Source organism: Cynocephalus volans, chromosome 5 (assembly GCF_027409185.1).
Source record: "Cynocephalus volans isolate mCynVol1 chromosome 5, mCynVol1.pri, whole genome shotgun sequence".
In the NCBI taxonomy this organism is placed as follows: domain Eukaryota; kingdom Metazoa; phylum Chordata; class Mammalia; order Dermoptera; family Cynocephalidae; genus Cynocephalus; species Cynocephalus volans.
Genome location: NC_084464.1, coordinates 6,275,089 through 6,297,491, shown reverse-complemented (window position 1 = coordinate 6,297,491; position 22,403 = coordinate 6,275,089). Strand labels below are relative to the sequence as shown.

At 48.1% G+C, this 22,403-nt stretch overlaps 1 protein-coding gene across 4 annotated transcripts; it reads left to right on the top strand.

Moving 5' to 3' along the window:
• The first annotated feature begins 4,544 nt into the window (after positions 1 to 4,544).
• SERPINB6 (serpin family B member 6) lies at positions 4,545 to 21,459 on the top strand. 4 transcript variants are annotated; one of them, XM_063097368.1, is made up of 7 exons: positions 4,545 to 4,712; positions 12,912 to 13,086; positions 14,961 to 15,113; positions 16,309 to 16,426; positions 17,226 to 17,368; positions 20,575 to 20,730; positions 20,912 to 21,459. In XM_063097368.1, the coding sequence occupies exons 2-7, from the start codon at positions 12,922 to 12,924 to the stop codon at positions 21,314 to 21,316; spliced, it is 1,140 nt and encodes a 379-aa protein (XP_062953438.1). In that variant the 5' UTR covers positions 4,545 to 4,712; positions 12,912 to 12,921; the 3' UTR covers positions 21,317 to 21,459. The 4 variants fall into 4 exon arrangements, with proteins under 4 accessions (XP_062953438.1, XP_062953437.1, XP_062953436.1 ...); XM_063097367.1 differs by having other exon boundaries at positions 4,546 to 4,750; XM_063097366.1 differs by lacking the exon at positions 4,545 to 4,712 and adding an exon at positions 4,995 to 5,151.
• The last annotated feature ends 944 nt before the right edge of the window (positions 21,460 to 22,403 follow it).

The window sequence follows — 22,403 nt, the reverse complement described above, 5'->3', positions numbered from 1 at the left end:
CTAGGACCTACTCCAATCATTCGGAAATTCCTAACTCTGCATAAGCTCATACTCAAATGTGCAGGATGCATGGCAGGTACTCAGTAACTGTTTGATGGATTAATTAGTCAATTAATTAAAAGAGGCAGTGGACCGACCACCAAGAAACCACATGAGTGGAAGCCTAATCATTGCTCCTCGTTCTCAGTAAAGTGATTCTCCTCTCGCTTTCTAGGCCTCATTTCCTCCTCTGTAAAATAAGGGAGCTCAACTAGATGATGTCCAAAGCTCCTTCCAGCTGTATCCCCCCTTATCCTTGAAATGCTTCTTGTCCTTGAGTTGAGCTCAAAAGCATCTTTCACAATTGAGCTCAGTGCAGCTTGAAGAGGTGAGGGTGGAACTTCCTTCCCCCACCCTCCATCCCCGTCAGGCTGGCACTGCTTCAATCACCTGGTGCCCCTTGCTCAGCCCACGTCCATCCTCAACCCCAAGCTCTGTGTGCACCTGCCTCCAATTCCATGTGATAAATCTCCTGTGGCTCCTCACCTGGAAAAAAAGGCCCTTCACAGTTGGTCCCAACCTACCTCGCCAGCCTCTGCCCCTCCATGTGCCCCTGCGTCAATCAGGCCCACTGGAATTGCCGTCATTCCCTAAACATCTTCCTCTCCTGTCCCCTCCACCTGGAATGCCCTCCCCACCTCATAAACTCATCCCGTTCTTGGGGCCAGATCAAATATGTCCTCCTCTTCAAAGCCTTACATGAGCCCATGGGGAAGTTAGTCACTCAATCCTTATTAAATTTACATTTATTTGTGCAATTCTTTCTTGAATATCTGTCTTCCATACTCTGCTCAGAGTAGTCTTCCAACTGTGTACTCATATTTGTTATTAAGAACCTCTTTCTTTTGGTTTTGACTCTGTTTCATTATAAGCCTGTCGGGATATTATGTTATAAAAATGTGATAAACATGCATTAAATAAGTTATGCCAGAAAAGTCTTTCTATGAGGATGCCGAGCCTAGAATTATTAACCTACATAATTTGGAAACAGTTCTGCCTGATTAAAATCCAGGCAGAATGGTAGAGATGCCAGACTGCAGAGCCCCTTTCTAGATCTCCCTGCCAAGTAAACCTATGTTTAGGAAAAGCAAATGAGGTTAGTGAAAGAAAGTGAGCCGAGATGCCGGGTACCATTCAAGCTTTATAAAAGGAAAAAAATCTGCCAGACTGTGCTCAAAGTGGGGAACAGTCCAGGGCTGCCCTGAAAATGGGGGACAGAACCAGGTGTGGGGGTGGTAGAGCTTATATAGTGCACCAAGGGCTAGCTGATACTGTCAAGGTAGGTCATTATGCTAATGTGGTTGGGGTAGAGAACTGAGTCCTTGCAGAAGCAAAAGCGGTTTCTGTTTAAGTCAGGAGGCTTCTCGTAAATGGGGGGGGGAGGGGAGGAGGTGGACGGTGCCATTTCATACTTGGGCTTGTCTAAATTGGAGCTGGTGATGTTACAGATCTATTAGTTAGGAATGACCTGCTCTTTCATGAAGCCACACTGGCTTCCTGCACTCACCCTTTTATTTTGTAAGTATTAACAACACAAGTGGTTAGGTGATTTACTCTACCGGAGGTATTAGCCAATGCAATCAAACAAGAGAAAACAATTAAGAGACATGAAACATGGAATAAGAAGTACTACCATCTCTATTTGCAGGTGATATACTATAGCTATAGGACGCAAAACAATCAATTTCAAAAACTGATACAAATAGCAAGAAAATTCAGTAAGGAAGCAGGTTATAAGGTTAACACATAAAAACAGTTAATTTTCTAGGGCCGGCCCCATGGCTCACTCGGGAGAGTGCAGCGCTGGTAGCGCCAATGCCGCAGGTTCGGATCCTATATAAGGATGGCCGGTGCGCTCACTGTCTGAGCGTGGTGCTGACCACACTGTGCCGAGGGTTGCGATCCCCTTACCGGTTGCGGAAAAAAACAAACAAACAAAAAAAACCAGTTAATTTTCTCATATAGAAATGAAAGCCAGCTGACAAATATAATGGAGGAAAGTGCTTACATATAATATCAATAAAAAGATAAAATAACTAGAAATGAACTAAACAAGAAATGTGCAAATCTTATATGAAGAAAACTTTAAAACTCTCCTGAAAAGGAAAAATTTAAATAAATAGAAAGACCCAGAGTATTATTCTTAGCTAGTAGAACTATATCAAGGTATAAATGTTAAATCACAATAAGGTAATACATAAATTCCATACGATTCTAATAAGTTTACCAACAAGGTTTTTTAAAGCTAGACAAGTTGACTCTCAAGCTTATAAGGGAAAAAAAGAGCAAGGATAGCCAGGAAACCTGAAACAGAACAGTAACGAGAAGAACTAGCTCCATGATATAAACCATATCATAAAACCTCTGCAATTAGGAGCGTGACTAATGGAACCAAATATAAAGTCTGTAAATAGATCCAAGTATACAGCTATTTGTTATGTTACAAAGGTGGCATGTCAAACCATTAGTGAAAATATGGCCTTTTAAGCACAGCTTGAGCAACTGGAAAGCCATTTGAAAAAGTGTTAAAATTGGATGTGTTTTTCCCATACACCAGAATAAAACTGAAAGGGATCAGCAATGTAACCGTAAAAAACGAAACCATACACATACTGGAAGAAAACATTGGTGAACACAGTGACCTACAGAAAGACCTAACCATGACTCAAAAATCTAGAAACTGTAATAAATAAATAAATAAATTTGAGTACATAAGAAAAGTGTATGCCAAAATCACCAGAAGCAACATCAGGAATTAGATGACAAACTGCGGGAAAATATTTGTGACATATCACATACAACTAATATTGCTAATATATATAAAAGTTTTTAAGAACCAAGAAAAAAAAACCCATTTTAAAAAAATGAACAAGTCATGAGCAGTTCACAAGAGGAAAGACAGAAAAGAGGCCAATAGCTCTTAAACATATGAAAAGCTTTTCAACCTAACTCATAATAAAAGAAATGCTAATTAGGACTACTCTTGTCACCTATCAGATTGGTAAAAATCCAAAGGTTTGACAATAATACTGTTAGTAAGGCTGGGGAAAGAACTATTCGGGTGTAGCCAGTGAGAAGACAAAATGACATGATCCCTTTGGAGGGGAATTTGACAGTAACTAACAAAAATTGATGTGTTTTTATTATTTGACCTGCCAATCCCCTTTTGAGTAATCTAGGAATGTGGATTAGTGGATACCTCTTCGTTAATACAGAACAATCTCCTCACTAAGTACTTGCTACTGAGAGTGTGGTCTGTGGATCAGCCACATGGGAGCTTGTTAGAAGTGCCTCGTTGTAGGACTTAATGAATTGGAATCTGCATTTTGATAACACCCGGGGGTGATTTGTTGGCGCACTGAAGTTGGAGAAATGCTGCACTAGGTTATTTATGGCAGCATTATTTGTAACATAAAATTTCAAACCATACAAATGGCACACAGAGGAATATTGTGCAGGCACAAAAAAGAATAAGGATGATTTTTATGTACCAAATTAGAGGATTCTCCAAAATCTATTGTTAAGTGAAAAAAACCAAGTTGCAGAACTATTGATAGGTAGTAGAATGCTACCCCTCTGAGAGGAAAGGTGGAATTAGGTAAGAAAGGTGGAATACATGTATGTGTGTGTATACACACGCACATACATGTCGCCTACTTCTGCAAAAGATACGCAGAAAGGATAAACCTATAGTTAATAAAATTGGGGTGAAAAACACTGGAGAGGACAAAGGTGGAGATATCTCGAATATTCCTTTATGTCTCACTACTCCAAAAATACAATTAAAAGTCAACAACTGGGGTGGGGGTTGTGGTTTGCTGCTGACGTGTGCTGGGTAGAGGAGCCAGGGATCCTGTTAAACATTCCATCGTGCCAGGTCAGCCCCCCACAACCGAGAATTATCCGGCTCAAACGTCGCAGGGTCGGTGGGGAGTAACCCCAGCTTAGGGTAAACGTGGAGGAGGCAGTAGCAGTCGGAGGTTTCCAAAACGGAGCTCGTGTTTCAAACCTGGCCAGCATTGTCCCCACCTCCAGTCACTCCTGCCCTTCCTGTTCTCCGGACTGCTCCGAGATGGCAGACGGGGTTTTCATACTCATTTGTCTACTTTGTCAGTACCCTGGGGTCTAACGCTCACAGGTCCTAGAGAGCTGGAGGTTGGAACACAAGTGATGGTCTCGCGCGGGCTTTGCTCATTTATAATTTCTGTTCTGCACTGTCTGGCTTAAGCCCATGGCCCAGGAGCTGGCACTTTTCTGGTCAGAGGCCAGAACTCGGTTTCTGCAAAGGCACAGTAAACGCACCAGTGGGGCCGCGCACCGTCCTTCCTGATCGGCAACTCCCAGAGGGCCAAGCCTTCGTTCCACTCTCCTCCCCGGGGAGGCGGACGCTCAAAGCCCCCAGGACCCGCACGGACCCGGGCCCCTCCAGCGGGCGGGGGGCGGCCTGGGGCCCGCGGATCGGCCAGGCAGCCGGGGTTGGGGTCAAAGAGCAGCGGCCTACCTGGCGCACACCTGGGCCTCCTCTCGCCGCCCTCCCTTCGCCCCGCCCCGGGTGGGGAGGGCGGGCGGCGCACTGGCTGGCTCGACCCTGCTCGGGCGCTCCCCGCCCCGCCGGTATTTGAGGCCCTGGAGGCTACGCGAGCTCCCGGAGGCCGTGGCGCTGAGGTTCTGGGGTGCGTGTCTGGTGCGGGACCCGCTGTGGCATCGGGAGGTCAGTTCTCCGCCCCAACGCCGGGAAAGCTCCAGGGGCGACCAGGGGCCCGATGCAGAGGGGGCAGCCGGGGCGCGCGGTCGTGGGTGCGCGGAGGCCCGAGGCGCGGAGGGGCGGCCGGGGACGCGCGGAGGCCCGAGGCGGGGAGGGGCGGCCGGGGGCGCGCGGAGGCCCGAGGCGGGGAGGGGCGGCCGGGGACGCGCGGAGGCCCGAGGCGGGGAGGGGCGGCCGGGGCGAGTGCGGGTCCGGGACGCGCAGGAACCCGGGGCGCGCGGAGAAGTGGGGCGTGGCCGCGCGGATCCGCGACCTCTGCAGTCGCCGTTGGGCGGGGACCAGGGCTGGGCGTCCGGCTCGGGTTTCTATCCGGAGTCCGGGAGCAGCAGCGGACGGTCGCGCCGCAGGTGAGTTGTGTGTGGCCTCTGGGCCAGGCAGGCGACGCCGCGGGCCGCCCGGACCTGGGTCACGCAGGCCCCGCGCCGAAGGAGGCGGCGGTCGGCGCGGGATGGGGGCGGGGCCGAGTCTCCCGGGCCGCAGGTGATCCCCGAATGGCCCTGGTCGCAGGTGACGCCCCCACACCAGCGGCCACGGTTTACCCTGCCCGCCCAGCCACTGGTGACACTCGCTCCCCGCGATCCGCAGGACAACGGCTTGCGCAGCAGGGTGCCGGGCGTCGGGAACCGGGAGATCTGGAGGCGGAGAGAGGCCGAGGGGTCTGTGCCAACCACGGCGGACCCGACTCTCCGTCGCCCCTTCCCTGAACTTGCTGTGGGTCTCCCTGCCCGCTGGGCCTGGCCGGCGCTCAGGAGTGGCAAATTCCCAGCACTTTGGGCGTCGCTGAGGCCTGGGAGGATAATCGTGAGGCCCGACCTTTCCTGATCTCGTTACTGCTCTGTGTTTAGTGAAACTCATTTCAGGCGAAAGTTTTAAAAGTTTTAGAAAAACTCACTGCAGACAAGATGTGGTGCTTTCAAGGCTTAGGGAACACGGGGAAAATTTTAGTCATGCTTGGGGCTTATATGCTAGATGAAATAGTTATGGGGGGTTTTTTTGGCGGCTGGCCTGTACAGGGATTCAACCCTTGACCTCGGTGTTATTAGCATCACGCTGTAGCCAGGTGAGCTAACAGGCCAGCCTTGAAATCGGTATTTCAGTTAGTTGCTTCCTCCCCCCCAACCCAGTTTCAGAAAACAGAACTATGGAAAATTAATTCCCGTGCTGTGAAGAATACCCAGAAGGGGAAGCTGAGTCGGGCTTGGCACTTTGGCTTCCTGGAGGGCCCGGTTGAGCCTGCTGACAGGCATACGCCCAGAGGCTGCCTGCTTTTCTTCCAGGTGTGGTTTCGGATAGATGTGATGATGAGATGATAGAAGTAACCTTTGGATTAAGGTCCTGCAGGCCTACCTGTTGCTGGGGCTGAGTAATATGCACTGTAATGAGTGTGAGTGTCTGCTCTTATCAGTGTCTGTGGGTGTATGCCAGTGTCACATGAACATTCCTGAACAACTGCATCCATTGTGCCTGGATGCCATCCTGGAGAAAGAGTGCACTTTTGGTCATACTTGGCCACTTAAACTACGTATTTAAAATTAATGTAAGGCCAGTTCCAATCCTAGGCATTTTACTGCAGTTCAATGTGTTACAGTTAACTCAGACCAGAAACAATGGAGTGAAATTAGAATGAACAGACCAACCTTCTTTTCTGTGTATCTGGTAATAAGGACACCCAAATGGACATTGTAAGGTCCCATGGAAGACCACACAGCTTACATTTCCAAGCTTGCTGGACCTGAGATTAGGCCCAGACATCAGAAGAAAGAAAATAATGTCTAATCCCCCGTTTGCATGTCAGGCAACTGCTGCTCAGAGAAGCTAAACGCACACACATTACGTAAGAAAATAGAGGGACAAAGCAGGAGCCCAGTTTCCATTAAGCCAGTCTTTAAGTGGCTAAATTTTCTAAGAAATTAGGCATCCTTAATCGAGGAAGATAAGAAGCACAATTAAATATCGACATCTTAAAGAATTATTAAGACTTGATCACTTGAATAATAGGGATTAGGAACATTAACTGCTGAAAGTTACTGGTGAAAGTTACTGCAGGGGAAAATGATGCTAGGATAGTTTTGTTAGACTTATTTTAAAAATATATGAAACTGTTCAGTAATAAAACATTAACATCCAGTTTTTATGTCTGTGATTAAATAAATCATTTTTATTTTTTAAAAATAATACCGTTTGTAAAGCAGTACATAATTTTTAAATATATAACAAGTTTTGCACGTATATGTGTATATATACATATGGAGGACTCGAAAAGTTCATGAAAAGATTTGTATTACCTGTTAATTCTATTTTTCTGTGAACTTTTTGAAGTACCTTTAGTGTGTGTGTGTGTGTGTGTGTGTGTGTGTGTGTGTGTGTGTGTGTGAGAGAGAGAGAGAGAGAGAGAGAGAAGGACTCGGCTTAACTATTTACTGAAGTTAAAGAAGTAGGTATGTAGAAAGCCATTGATAGGTGTTGAGTTTACAATTGTGACCTGTGGAATATACATCCTTGTTAATGGTACATTCACTGAATGGATAAGAGAAAAGCCACAATATAAAAATCTTACTAGCTTGTTTATAAATTTCTTTGATAATTGGAATATCTTGGTGGTAAACTTTAAGTTTGGGTTTATTTTTCTTTTTAGCATCAGGATCGCTTTAATCTTTTTTATAAAGATTGATAGTTAAGGATTTATATATTATTACAAAGTGATAATGAAAATGCTGGAATTCAGGGACTGCCAGGCACTGTGGGGGATGCAGTAGGCTGAAATGGGAATACAGAGCCAGTGGAAACCTTACCCTCGCCGCCCCCCCCCACCATCAACCTGCTTCCAGAACACCACCAGCAGCCATTCCAGAGAGTTCCTCCATTTGCTCGTTCCTCAACAAAAAACCTGCTGACCCCTTGGTCACACCACAATGAAGCCCCCAGCTGACTTGTCCTGCCCATATAAACTGAATTTCCAACATTGTTATGTGTTTTCCTCTTAAAAATGAACTGACATCCAAGGGTCATCAGGCATTTTAGAATGCCTACGTATGAAGAGAGAGAGAGAGAGACCTGAATAAAATAAACACCAACCACAACAACAGAGAAGAAGAGAACTCAATAAAACTAAGATGGATGTTCTCTGAGGAATTAGAATGGAAGGCTGTAAAGAAGGGACACCAGAAAAGAAAAGAGCCCCAGAAATTGAAAATATAACAGCTGAAATTAACAAAAAAAATCAATAGGAAGATTGAAAGATATAATCATGAATGTCTTCCAGAAAATGGAACAAAATATTGTTGTGATGGAAAATGCTAGAGAATGAAGAGGGTCAGAGAGAGCTTTCTAGCCTGTGGGCCGGGGTGTTGTGCCTTGGGTGGGATAATGATGTGTAAGGTATTGATCCCTACAACTCGGGGCACCTGAGACAGGGGGATTGGGTACCCGAAGCTTTTGGCTGGTCACCTCTGCAGCAAGTAGTCTCGCCCCAAAGTGCCATACAGATACCATTTTCTGTGCGTGCCGCAATGTGGAGATGGTTGGGAAGTCCTAGATGAGGTCAGTCCAAGAATTTTGTCTTTGACTAGTAGGAGGTACAGAAAAAGAGAACAGAGAGTCAGTCTGGAGCAAATGAGCAACTGCCTTAAACATTTTTCCCAGGGTGGAAAGGAAATGTTCTTGAATTGCCTGGTTGAGAGAGCCCACCAAGTGCCCAGCAAAATGAATGAAATGGGCCCATAGATGGATGCATCATAGTGACATTTCCAAATGTCAGGGAATAGAATAAGATTTCATAGGCTTCCAAAGAGTGGGGGTGGGGCACAGTAGATGGAACTCGGGTCAGAATGTCATCAGACTCCTCAGCAGCAAAGCTGGAGGCTGGAGAGCAGTGAAGCAGTGCCTCAGAGATGTGAAGGTAAAGCGGTGGGCACCCTGCCAAGCTATCAGTCATGCGGAGTGGTGGAATAAAGACATTTTCAGACGTGCAAGAGATCAAAAGACTGTATTCAGTCTTTGGAGCAATTTGCTCCGTCAAAATAAGGGGGCAAACCATACAGCAGGAAGATATCAGGTCCAAAATAAGGGACATTGCAGGCCGTGTCGAAGGAGGCAGCTGTGCAGCACACTGAAGAGCAACGGGTCCGAATGGATCGTGTTGAGAATGCGGCTGCTCAGCATGGGCTGACGCAGCATCTGCGTGTAACAAAGGAGGACGTGGTGCAGCTGCAGCCCGGGAGAAAGCCTCCAGGTGCGGTTATGCTCTGGAAGAGGCATGGGCATCAGGACTTTCCATGGCAATCTGATTTACAGCATCATGGATGAGGGACCTAAATGTCAATATCTATCCCAGCCTGTCCCTGGTATGTCCAACCGCAGGAGCAGGATTTTCCATCAGCACCAAAACTCATCCGCTCCGGGTATTAGGATTTTGTGCTTTACAGCTGTTATCCTCTGAAAGAAACCAGGAGAGGGCTGATACCATGTCTGTGGACTGGAAAATTAAAAATGGGCCTGTAAGACTTCCTTGTTGCCGTAAAGCAAGGATGTTTGAGATCAACATCTTGAGATCAAAAAACCAACTTAAAGAGATTCTGAGTAATCAAGTTAAGACACTTTGAGCACCAAGAACAAAAAAATCAGTTAATTGAAATGTATTGTTTATAAAAAGCCCTGAGTCCATTAATAAGTTCAGATGCGGCAAATAAGATGACATTTTAAAAGGTGCAGAAGAATTTTCAGTCCTGTTTGCATTTCAACTAGGATTGCTGCATGAAAATCTAGTATTACAGATCCCCAAGCTAACAAGCACGGTAGTTAATAAACAGGTGCAAAGGCTTAAAAATGAAATTAAAAGATTTAGATCCAAATTATATGGTTGAACTCTTGCCTATGGGGTTCAGAGGAAACATAATACTTCACTTTAAGGAAAGATACCAGGCTACAAGGAACTGAAATTTGGTGTTTGGTCAAGGCCTTGTAAAGTCCCTGTGACTGTGGGATTGAAGCTCAGAGATCCTGTAGCTAGTCCAGTGTTTCGATAAGCAGCCAGGATTGTACATTGCTACGAAGCAGGAAGTCCAGCCCTCTTGTTTTAGTGGGGAGGGGATGGTTGCTTAAGATTAACCCCAGGAAACCATTAAAATAAGCCTTATTATTACCTTAGGAAATATCACAAGATAGAACAAAGATCAAATAATTTTAACCCATGATATTAAATAATACCTTTTGCTAGACTTAAGTACAGGTGTAGAAAAGTTTTGTTATCGTACCATTTTGTGTATATTTTTAAGTTTGTTTATTAATATATTTTTTTACATTTTATGATGTTGGTGTGGAGCAGTTGGAGGGAAGGGGAGAGGGGAAAGAGGAAGGAAATGGGGTGGGAGAAGAAGGAGGGGCGGGGTTGAGGCCTGTGGCACCCCCTCATTCCTGCAAGGGAGACCAAGGGGCTTCCAGCGGTGACTGGGTCATTGCTGGGCTGGGTGCAGATGTCGGGGGGTGTGGCTGAAGCCCTTACCCCCCATCACCCTAGCTCAGGAGCCTGAGGTGCTTCCTGCAGCTGCTCGGTGGTCATCGCTGGGCTGGTTTAGGTGTCGGGGAGATGTGGCTGAGGTCCTCAGCCCCCCACTGCCCCGGCTCAGGAGAGCCATTCTGTATATTTTTTAACATATTTATACAAATCGTAGGAGAGGCTAGCTTACTAGATTTGTAAATCTTGATTTATTAATATTATGAAAGTTCAAATGTGTACTAAGGTTTGTATCAAATTCGAAAGTTTGCTTTAAAAGCTGCATAAAGCATAAAAAACCCTGACATATTAAAATGTCATTGTATGGGCGGGTGGAAAGACATGATCCCTTTCCTCACCTGGCACAAGGGTCATGACTAACACTCTTGTAACAAAGGACAGGTTAATGACAGAAAAGCATAACAAATTTATTTAACCAAAGGTTTATGTGTATTTAATTGATTCTGGCTGCTTTGCAGGTAGATAATCAAATTGTTTGCTAACCATGCTTATTTTGTCTCCTTCCTGATAATTTTCCTTCTCATTGTGTTTCATGAGTTGTATTTGCCTTGGCAGAACTATCAGAACAAAGTTACACAACATGGGTTGACAGATATCCTTATCTTGTTCCTGCTGGGGGAACAAAAGGGCTCCTCTGATGTTATGTCATCAATTGTGATGACGGCTGCTGAAGTTGATAATTCTTGTTTTGTTAAGGAAGTATAGGAGTTATTTCCTATTTGATTTAAGGTCATTTATCAGTAGTGGGCTATACAGTTATTTCACTATTAACATATTTTCTGCTATAAGATTATCCTGCATATTTTGGATAAACTTCTAGGGCATTGTTGATTTATAGTTTCTTTTTTATTTAGCAATTTTTATATAGGACGTGGATATAATTTTACCTTTCTTGGCTATCCGTAGTGATTTTCAGCTGGGAAATGGAGTGTTATTACTGACCTCACTGTGGGCTTTGAAAATGAGCTGAATTTTTGCTCTTCTTTCTGCATTTGATGGTAACAAATATTGAATGTTAGAGATGGAAGGGGACGCAGATTATTTGCTTAGGGTGCCAGAGCTGGGACTACAAACCTGGTCTCCTTCATGAGTAATGCCTTTTCTGCTCAATGTCCTGGTTTGTTTTTCCCAGTCTAAAGAAAAGAAGAAAACTGAAGCAGCTTTATATTGAAGATGTATTTGTCTTTCAGTGTTAAATCCCCTTGATCCAATGAAACCGATGTGTACTGATTTCTTCTCTGCCCCAGGTGATGTATCATGGGCTGGCTAGCAGGTGTGTGTTCAGGTGGGAGAGCTTTGCTTTGTTGAGGTCAGTGCCCCAAACACATTCTTAGGGGCACAGAGTCAGAGTGCTTTATTAATGGCCTTTCTTAGGATGGCATTTCCAATTGGATTAGAGCCCTCCAATATTTGAGGGGAAAATGTGTGCTGATGGCAAAATCTTTTTGCTCCACAGCCTCTCTCTGTGGGCTGAGCCATCATGGGGCAAAGTCAGAGGTTTTCCTGTCCCCAGGCCAGTTAAGACCCCATGTGGTAGGCACTTGCAGGCACTTGTTAGCATCCTGACACACAGACTGGGCTTCTTGCTTTGGGGCAGCTCCTCTTAGTTCTTAATTCTTAGTCTACAGGTTTCCCTGTTTTAGCAATCGTTTCTCTTAAAATGGATAAGAGGCAGCTCTTGCTGATCTAGAACCCAGAGAACCAGGAATAGGTACAATTTTGCTTCAGTTTCAGGTAATGGCTACTTTTCTTTAGAGTGATGTTCCCAAGGCTCTACCAAATCCTGGAGTTATTTCTGTACCTTCAAAGAATCCCTTATATGTTGAAGAATTCTAATAACATGTGTGTTCTATCATACTTCCGTTAAAAATTGGTGATCTTAGGATATGTATGGAAGATCTCAGCAAACAAGGAGTGCCCGGCATCCCAAGTATAAAAAAAGACAAATTTGAAAACAAATCTTTAAACAAGGACAGTAAACAAGATTTTATCAAGTTTATTCGTTATATACTTATATGATTAGATACTGAGTGAGCCCATCCTCTCCTTATTCACTTCTGGGAAGGTCACGTTCCCATGGTAAAATGGGAAGTTGATGGTGGGTATCTCTAGCATCCTGTTGTGCTTTTAGTTTTGTGACCCTGGGATTCCAGCAGCCTGAACACCTGCTGTGTCCCTGCTCTGGACCCTGCAAGGCTGCAGGGGTCTTGCCAAGTGCCCCACATGGCAGGGGCGATGGAGGCCCCTGACCCCTGAGCCTGTGCCTGGAGGTGGAGAAAGGCTCGCAGCCACTGCTGGTCAGGTGAGGGTGTGCGGAGGGTGCCCTGGGAGTGCAGGGCCCAGCACCCTTCCCTAACCCCAACCCAGGGAGGTGACCGCCGCAGAGCCCCGGGGGTGTGCAGATGGAAGTCCCCACCAAATGGGATGGTTTTATAAACTCAGCTGCTCTGTTCTTTTCCCTTAGCGTTAGAAAAACACAGAACGGTTTGGGGGTACCCCACAGTTCCCTCAGAGTTCGGTGGGTGTCACCGTGTACTCAGCGCCCCACAGAGTGAACCCTGTGCTCATGCAACACTGACTGCATCCTCGTTCCAGGCTTGCCAGCATGGACCCTCTGTCGGAGGCAAACGGCACCTTTGCCCTGAACGTCCTGAAGATGCTTGGTGAGGACAGCTCGAAAAATGTGTTCTTCTCGCCCACGAGCATCGCGTCAGCGCTGGCCATGGTCCTCCTGGGGGCAAAGGGAAACACTGCGGCCCAGATGGCCCAGGTATCTGCCCACCGCGTGTCAGGGCCAGGGGGACACTGTCAGGTGTCACGGAGCTGCTGCTCACCTCCTCTTCTCAGAAGGATGCCAGTCATATGGGTTAGGCCCACCTCCAAGTCAGTCCATCCCAGGTCCTGCGGGCTGGGACTTCAGCACGTGAATCTGGAGGGGCACGCGCAGCTCATTGCAGGAGGCGTGGGAGACTCATTGCGGCCACTGGGCCTTTGCAGTCCCTCCACACAGCCAGGTGTGCAGTGCCCTCTCTGCTCCCAGGGCAGGGAATGTTCCTTGATAGGACTCCTGGGGGCATCCCTCACCCACCGCTTCCCTGGGTGAGGCTCTCCCTCTGCGTTCCTGGCTGAGCTCTGCGCAGCTCCTTTCCTTTTCTGTAAGAATCAGCCGCCGTCTGTTCCAGCAGCCTGCCTCCTGCCCATGGAAAATGGGGACCCGGAGGTGCCCCTCACTCGGACTGTCTCTCCCTCTTAGCCCAAGCCCTCACAGCTCCTTGAAAACCACTGTGGGATTTCTAGGTATCTAGTCAAACTCACTTCACTGGACAGAGCTCCGTGCACAGACCTGTTAGAGCCAGCACTCTGTGTTGGGCTGGGAGTCAGGGTGCTGTGGGGGCCCTGAGATGCTTAGAAGCCCCTTTGTGCACTGGAGATCATCTGCGGGGCGCTGTCCTAATCTTCTGAGGTTTCAGCAAAGTGGGTCTTGCCCTCACTCCTGAGGCCAGCGCCTTGGATTTGATCTTCGCCCTGAGGCCATTTCTTACTTTTAGAATCATTTGCCAGCTGGAGAGGCTGGGAATAAAACATTTTTATTTTCCAAGTCCTGGGTGGAAATAGTTCTTTTAAATTCTGCTTGAAAATGGAAAAATCCCTTTATCAACTTTCTCTTCCCATCCTTTATCCCATGCAGCTGATAGGAGCCACATTCTTCTGGATACCTTAGCCAGATGCATCAGTTCGGGGGAAATGTCCTGTCTTCCCTGTCACTACAGGGGACCGTCTCTCCATCCACTTCTTCTGCCAGTACACACCATAGCCCCCTTTCTGTAGCCTCTGGTAGAAATTTCTTCATGTCCTTCCAGCTTCTCCAGGTGCTGGTGTCCAGAGCCAGGCCACAGGATTTAGATTTTTGTTACAGCAGAATCCACTTCTAGGTTGCTACTATCTATTGCTGCAAAAGAAACCGTCCCAAACTTAGCATCTGGAAGCAGCAATGATCAATTGTTTCTCCGATTCTCTGGCCTGACCGGGCAGTTCTTCTCCCCAGGGTGCCAGCTGGGTCACCCTTGTGGCTGTTTCAGCAAGCAGCTCAGCTGGAAGGTGCGAGAAGGCCTTTCTGACGTCTGGGGCCACGGCGCCCTTCCAAGCAACTCTCCCCTCTGTGACAGGATAGCTTGGACTTGCTTCCACCATGGTGGGTGGGGACAAGGGAGCGAATATGGGGCTGCCAGGCCTCTTAGGGCTCAGGCCTGGACTACATCACTTCTGTCGAATACTGTTGGGCAGAGCCAGCGTCAGGGCCAGCCCAGTCCCAAGGGTGGGGGGAGGGCACCTTCAGTGTCAGGAGCAGCCTCGATGGCAGAGATGGAAGGTCTGGCTGGCAGCTTCACTTGTAGCTGAGCTGCAGGTCATGAGCATGGGGAACCAGGGCATGTGTAAGGCACTTCTGGTCGTACCAGTCCTGACAGGGTCCAGGGGGAAAGGCTGGGGGAGGCTTTCAAGACGCTCTTCGTCTTTAATGGCTGGATCTTCTGTTAGGCGGTAGTAAGAGTGTGCACAGCTGTTAGGCCCAGTTCAGTGTTGTACCCATTTCCTGAAGGCAGAGCATCCTGAAGTTGTTTGTTCTTATTCTGCTTCTGATTTCAGGCACTTTCCTTAAGCAAAAGTGGAAACAGTGGCACTGGAGACGTCCACAAGGGCTTCCAGTTGCTTCTCGCCGAAGTGAACAGGACTGGCACGAAGTATCTGCTTAGGACAGCCAACAGGCTCTTTGGGGAAAAGTCTTGTGATTTCCTCTCGGTAAGTCATGCTGCTGTTTTCCACTAAGGCAGTGAAGCCAGCGAGGTGGTGAGAGGAGGGAGAGTGTGGTGCCGCGTGTCCTCACGTGCAGGGTGGGCAAGGAGGGTCCAGAGACCAGTCGACTTTTCCCAGGCCCCCCAGCTACCAGGCTGCAAACCTCATGCTCACGACCACTGTGTCACATTGCCTGTCTGCTGCTATCTGAGGAGAAACGTGAAATCCTGCAACATAAAATCAGTTCTCAAAGGGGAAATTAAATATGTAGCCATAAGCTGTTGGAAGGAACAATTGGGAAATTGTTCCATAGTGCACTGTCAGCATAATTAGTCATGTCAGCCCATTCATTTTCCACCACATTTTCTTCTTCTGTATCACGTCATGTAGTTGTTCATCAATATCATTGTCCTTTCGTAGAATATATTAGCTGAATATAGTTTGAACTTTTTTTGAGTTGCTCAATCTGAAACTGAGCCATCCAGCATGGTAGCCACTGAATACATGAAGCTATTTAAATTCCAGCGTAATTCATTAAATTAAATAAAACCTAGTATTCATTTCCTCAGCTGCGCTAGGTGCTCATTTACCTCAGCAGGTGCTCAATAGCCACATGCAGCATCCTTTGGACAGTGCCGATTTGGAACACTTCCGTCACCACTGTCAGTTTTGGTGGCAGTGCTGGTGCAGAATTACGCATTTTCCATGTTCTGTGGAAAGGCAGAGACTGGTCACGGCCTGTGGCTCCGCATTGCAGAGTGGGCTGGAGCTGTCGCTGCGTCAGCCCTCACCCAGCACCTGCAGTGGGGGGTCAGGAGGGATGCACTCTTTGCATCTCAGCGTCCTCTCAGCCACCTCACTAAAGCCACCTCACTCAGCTACTCCCCTAAAGGACTCAGCAGCTTGTGAAATTTGTTTGGTATTCAGACCACCACCACTGTTTACATAGTTCATAAACTAATGTTAAATATAGCTTAAAAATGAGAAGTTGGACTTTAATTCCTTATATTTGTAAATGACATCTGTAAATCCTAAAATTATTATAAATCTTTTTGCGGGTGACCAGTACTGGGATCCAAACCCTTGAACTTGCTTTTATAATCATAAACTTATTGATTTCTGCTTTGCTGCAATGAAGAGGTAAGCTTTAGGTGTTAATTATTTTTGTAGCCATGTAATTATGTTGCTCCGTCTATCCTAGTCTTTTAAAGATTCCTGCCGCAAATTCTACCAAGCTGAGATGGAAGAGCTCGACTTTATGAATGCTGCAGGGGAGTCCAGAAAGCACATAAACACCTGGGTAGCCAAAAAGACAGAAGGTGACAATATGTTGTTATTTTTAGTAGTATTTGACTTAAGTCTTATTGTTGGTTTTTTCATAAGACTGTGAAATGCAAACAGAAATGACTTTTTTCCTCTAAATAACTAAATACCTTAAAGATCTGCTTTTGTCAATATGTGACATTTTGAAAATGTCAAATGTAGGTACTTTCTCTAGCTTTTCCCTGCTCTCATCAATGTATCTGTGATGTCTCTCGGCATTTGGTGCACCTCTTCTGGAACAATCCATACTTTAATGTTTTCGGGAGGGGGGTTAATGTTAGGTTTTCCTTTCACTGATAGTGTAAGGAAAAATTGGCATTTTGAGTTGTGGCCTGCCTCCCTGTCGGGTGTGGCTCATGCCCTGCCGCGCTCGTGCCTTGCTGCAGGACACTTGGCCAAGCCCTTGTCCCTCTGTGGTGCTTAATTTAAACTGTTCTTACGTGTACAAAGAACGTCTCATACTGCTCTTCTTTTTGACAGCCCGTTCAGTTCCTCTCTTTAAGCCACAGCCACCTATCATTCCTTTATGTCTCGTGTGCTGTGAATTCATCCCACGCACGGTAATATCTACTGTTTACTTTACACATTTTGTTCAAATGACGGGATTTTTCTTACCAGAACTTTTTTTGTTGCTTTGTTTTAAGGACAAATATCCCTTTATACTTGGGGGACAGTGAAATCCCTTATCTGCCCCCTTGAGCGCTCAAGGAGATGGCCCATCTGAGCATTGTTCCTGACATGTCATGCAGCCACATACTCTTTTAAGCTCACTGGTTCTCTAATTCTTCTTTTCAGGTAAAATTACAGAGTTGCTGTCTCCAGATACCGTTAATTCACTGACAAATCTCATTCTCGTGAACGCCATCTACTTCAAAGGAAACTGGGATAAGCAGTTTAACAAGGAGCAGACCAAGGAGAGACCCTTTAAAGTCAGCAAGGTGAACACTGGAACACACAGGAGGTTCTTGGAGACAGCCCGTGTTCATGTTGTTTCTAGAATGCATGAGAAGGCCACTCAAGTAACCTGTGTCCTATATGGCCCTGGGCAGCCCACTAGCCGAGACTCCCCACCAAGCCTTGGGGCCTTTCTGGCCCTGCTCCTGCTTTTGTATGTCATCAAAGGTGGCCGTGAGCCCTAGGCTTCTGGTCGGGCTCCCTACACAGTCACCCGCCAGACCGTTGCTGGCATGTTCTGTGTGCACAGAAAACCTGACGGCGGAGCTCTCAGGCTTCACGTAGGTCCTTCCTGGCATCTCAGAACTTGAGATAAAGATCAGACTCCAAAATATGTCATATGAGGCTGTCGGTGGACCTGGATCTTGCCCCTTTCTCCCCATTTCCCTTCGTACTTGCACCCTCCTTTGTTTCCAGCTGTGTCCCTTGGGACGCCTTCCCTGACTGTCTTCCTCTGGGTCCGATCACTGCGCCTCTGCCAGTCCCCATGAGTCCCTGCAGTGGCTGAAGGACTTTCCTCCCTTTGCTGGAGGCCAGGGGAGTGCAGACCTCACCTTCTAAGTGCCCGGCACACAGTTGGTGCTCAGTAAATACTGAACCAAGGACTGGCCTTCAGTCCTGCTTCACAGAAAGGACAAACAAGCACAGATTTTGGTTTAAAAACAAGCAAATGAAAGGGCACGTTACACAGGATGTAAACTAGACACCTAGTTTAGCCACCTCCTGCTTGGATGATGTTATTTCCTGATGTTCCAGTGTCTTTCTCTCACGGAATCCAGTTTAATATTTTTCTCTTTTTTGGTTTATCTTTATTCATAGAGATTTTTGCACATAAAAAGCAGACAACGTAGATGAAATACAATGTATTCTTGATCATTGCCCGTAAATGAGATTCTCCGGGTCAAATTGAGGCTGAACCTTCAGTTTCTCAAGAAATGTATTTTCTTCCAAGCTTTATTCTGAAACGAACTGTCTTCTTTTCCCCTGGCAAAATTATTTCTCTCTTTGAAATTAATCCTTAACAAGATGTATGATAGGCTTTATTCAGCTGAAACCCCAGCTGGCAGCAGTTTAACTCACAGAAGTTCATGTCCCCTCCCAGGCAGTCTGGATGTGGGGGAGACAGGGCTGACATGGCACTGGGCCATGTTCTTGGGACTGGCTTTCTTCCTGCCCTTTCATCCTCAGCACATGGCTCCTTCCTCATGGTCACAGTAGGGCCCAGACATGGCCTCCACAGTCCAGGCAGGAGGGAGGGGACAAGGACCTTCTCGGAGGTTGTACCATTGTGTTTGGAAAGAGAAACGTTTCTTCTACAGTGCACAGGCCAGAGCAGGTCCACATGGGTGCAGGAGTGAGGAATCTGACCTCGCTCTCATGTCTGCAGTTGACAGAGACGGGAAGGGGCTGGGGGGGGGGGGGCACCTGCCTATGGAGGAGTCAGCAAGGGCACAGATTTTGAGCTGACACAGATTTTCATTCTCATTCTTTATTTCTGAGTGAAATGGAACGTATCTATACTAGTGTATATTTACTGAATTATCCGATTAATGTGACTGGGAACTTTTATATTCTAAGAGTGGAGACCTTGGACATGGAGGGGTGGGAAGAAGTTGCCTAAGGCAGGGGTCAGCTGCTGCTACAGCCCATGGGCCAAGGCAAGCCCAGCAGCTGTTTGTTTAGGTGAAGTTTTATGGGAATACAGCTGTGCTCATTTGTTTATGGATTTTGTGCCACATGGCAGAGTTGGGTAGCTGTGACAGAAACCGTGTGGCCCACAAAACTGAAAATATTTACTCTACCAGTTATGCAAAAGCATGCCACTTGCTGTCCAGGGCAGGGACGAGGAGGCTGTGGTGGCGAGGGCCAGCTCACGCAAGCCTGGTCAAGGTGAAGACAGAGCTTCAGCTTAAATGGCTGGCTTGCTCCATTTAGTACAGAATAACATGCTTGGACCGTGCCTGTTGCATGGTGTTGTGTAAAATCACAGCAGCTGCCAGGATTAAATTGCAGAGGGGCCCGAAACTGAGGAGACTGTTGGACAGGACATGGTCACTGTCCTTGGATCTTTCTCACTTGTGGCTGTGGACATACTGGTGATAGGTGCACTTTCTTTCTACAAAAACATGTAAATTTTGTCTGCCTCAGTAGTCCTTGTCACTTGGCACATGTGGACTGAGTGCCTACCATGTGCTGTCCTGGTGACACGTGGGTCCCTGGCGAGAGGCAGCAGCATAGATAAGAAGACAGGAGCTGTGAGGCAGAGACTGCAGAGGAAGGGTAGGCGGTGGTGTTGGGTGGGTACAGTTTCAGGCGAGAGCCATCAAGGAAGCCTTTGCTGGGAAGTGGTGTTGGAGCAAAGAGCAGGAGGAGGCCCAGGGGACACTTGCCAGAGTCTGGGGATGAGCTCACCGTGCAGAGAGGGAGTGACCTTGGTGTGCCCATGGAACCGGGGAGGCAGCTGCTGTGACTGTGCTTGAGCACAGGGAGAGTGGTGGGAGGGGAGGCAAGAGAAGGCCCAGAGACATGCTGTATTGTGAGGCCCCGAGTGGGGGCGGGCCAGGGAAGGGGGTCCAGCCAAAGAGTGGTGTGCTCTGATGTGGGTTAGCAACCCTCTGGCTGCCCTGCTGGGAACAACCCCAAGAAGGTCATGGTGACATGCCAGGGCGAGGCTGATAGCAGGGGAGGTAGAAAGTACAGGTCAGATTTAGGGTATATTTCACAGGGAGAGCCAGTGCAGTTTGCTCTTGGGTCCGATGCAGGAAGCATGAGAAAGACATGAGTCAAGGACATGCCAAGGCTTCTGTCATTGCATGGACAGATGGTGTCGCCATCGACGGAGGTGGGCAACGTAGATGGAGGAGACGTGGAAGGATGCAGGAGCCCAGGGTTACGTGTAACATTGGGGTTCTTTTATGTCCAAATGCAGAGAGGCTGCAGGCCGGAATGTAAATTTGGGAATTATGTTCAGTGTCACGAGACTGACTGAGATGGCCACAAGAAAGCAGCTGTTGGGTCTGAGCCTGGGGCCCCCAGTGTTTGGAGGCCGAGGTCATGCAGTTTAGCTGGCAGAGCTTCTTCTGATGGCGAGTTCTGGAAGCCGAAGGAAGAACGTGCTTCTAGGGCTGAGAGTGTCCAGTGTGCCAGCTGGGCCTTGTTTCAACTTAATGGTCGCCCGTTTCCTTTACAGAATGAGGAGAAACCTGTGCAAATGATGTTTAAGAAATCTACTTTTAAAATAACCTACATAGGAGAAATATTCACCCAAATTCTGGTGCTTCCCTATGTCGGCAAAGAGCTGAATATGATCATCCTGCTTCCAGACGAGAACACCGACCTGAGGACGGTGAGCAGCTGAGCGATGGTGGCGAGGGAATGGCCTCGGGTCTCCCCAGGTCCCAGCCAGCTGGGTCGGCGCCACTTCCGGCTGCGGCCTGGCTGTGCCGTCCAGTGTGATGTTCCCATCACAGCCCTTGTCCCCCTCGGACAGCAGGGCAAGGTCTGAAATCCTCCAACTCTTCTTCTAGGTGGAAAAAGAACTGACTTATGAGAAATTCGTCGAGTGGACGAGGCCAGACATGATGGACGAAGAAGAGGTGGAAGTTTTCCTGCCGAGGTTTAAACTGGAGGAAAACTACGACTTGGAGGCTGTGCTGCGCCGCCTGGGCGTGACCGATGCCTTCGAGCCGACCAGAGCCGACTTCTCTGGGATGTCATCCAGGAGAGACCTGCACCTGTCCAAGGTCGTGCACAAGTCCTTTGTGGAGGTCAACGAGGAGGGCACTGAGGCGGCGGCCGCCACCGCAGGCATCATGTTGATGCGGTGCCTCCGAGTCACCCCCAGGTTCTGCGCCGACCACCCCTTCCTGTTCTTCATCCAGCACAGCACGACCAGCGGCATCCTGTTCTGCGGCCGGCTGTCCTCTCCATGAGCGGCTGGAGGTCGCTGTGGGCCACCTCCTCCTTCCTCCTGCCACCCCACTGTTCCTGACACTCCACATGTGCCTGCAGCCCAAGTGACCTTACCTATGCAGTGGTGACAGTTCAGAAATAAAGAGCCGAGTGTGAAATTCCACATCCAAAGTCTGTGTGTGTACGTATTCCCTGGGAGCTGGCTTTCTAGGCTCTGCACCTGCCGCACTTGTGGGTCTGGTCATGGTGGCAGGGGCAGCGCTGGCTGCTCAGTTTGTCCCTGCTTGGGACCCAGCTCCTCATAGCTGTGGGGGGACCCTGCTGCTTCACTGTCATGGCCTGCTGTGCTTTTCTTCCCAGGTGCTAGAAGGTCAGTGGTGCGTCTCTCTCTCCTCCCTTCAGTGGCAGTGACATCTCTTGAACTACTTCTAGGGAGAAAAGAGTGAAGTGGAGAGGTATGTGGAGGCGCGGGGAGCTGGATTCCTGAACTTTCTTCAGCTCTCCAGAAGCCTGCAGGGAGGCGAGAGAGGGGGTGCTTGGGGACACATTCGTTCCCAGGAATGTAGTTCAGGATAGCTTGATGAGTGAGCACCGGGTGATTTTCTGTTTCACTGCAAGTATCACACACAAAGTTGGCCAAGTTTCTGTGGCTTCTCATTCAGCAGCACAGGTGGGAGAGGCAGGTTCCAGCAGAGGAGCTGTGCTGTCTTCCCGGGGGTGGGGGAGAGTGACTGTGCTGCTGGGCTGGCGCATTTGCAGTGTGAGGGCACCAGCCCCTCTCACTTACACAGCTCCCGTTTCTATTCCTGGGGATGGTGCACTTTCCTTTTGTGTTCAAGCCATGGCGACAGGGTGGGACTGGGGAGCATGAGGAAGCGTGAAGATTGGGTGGGTGAGGAGGGGAAAGAAGGTCCAGGCCTTGCTGGTTTTGTTCCTTATCCTCCATCCTCTGCACAGTACTCTGGGTACTTTTTAAAGAACTGGGACAAGGGGACTTGGAATGAGGACTCCAGGGTGGGGCACGGTCAGTTTACCAGATGCTTCTGCTGCAGAGGGAGCTTCATAGGGCCTTGCAGAGGGTCTGGTTTGGCGGGGAAGGGGGTGGGG

What these genes read in the sequence shown, in the direction of transcription:
- SERPINB6 (XM_063097368.1), top strand. Translation starts at nt 12,922, where the DNA reads ATGGACCCTCTGTCGGAGGCAAACGGCACCTTTGCCCTGAACGTCCTG. An exon ending in AGTCTTGTGATTTCCTCTCG is followed by an intron (nt 15,114 to 16,308) that starts GTAAGTCATGCT and finishes CGTCTATCCTAG; the next exon opens with TCTTTTAAAGATTCCTGCCG. An exon ending in GGTAGCCAAAAAGACAGAAG is followed by an intron (nt 16,427 to 17,225) that starts GTGACAATATGT and finishes TCTTCTTTTCAG; the next exon opens with GTAAAATTACAGAGTTGCTG.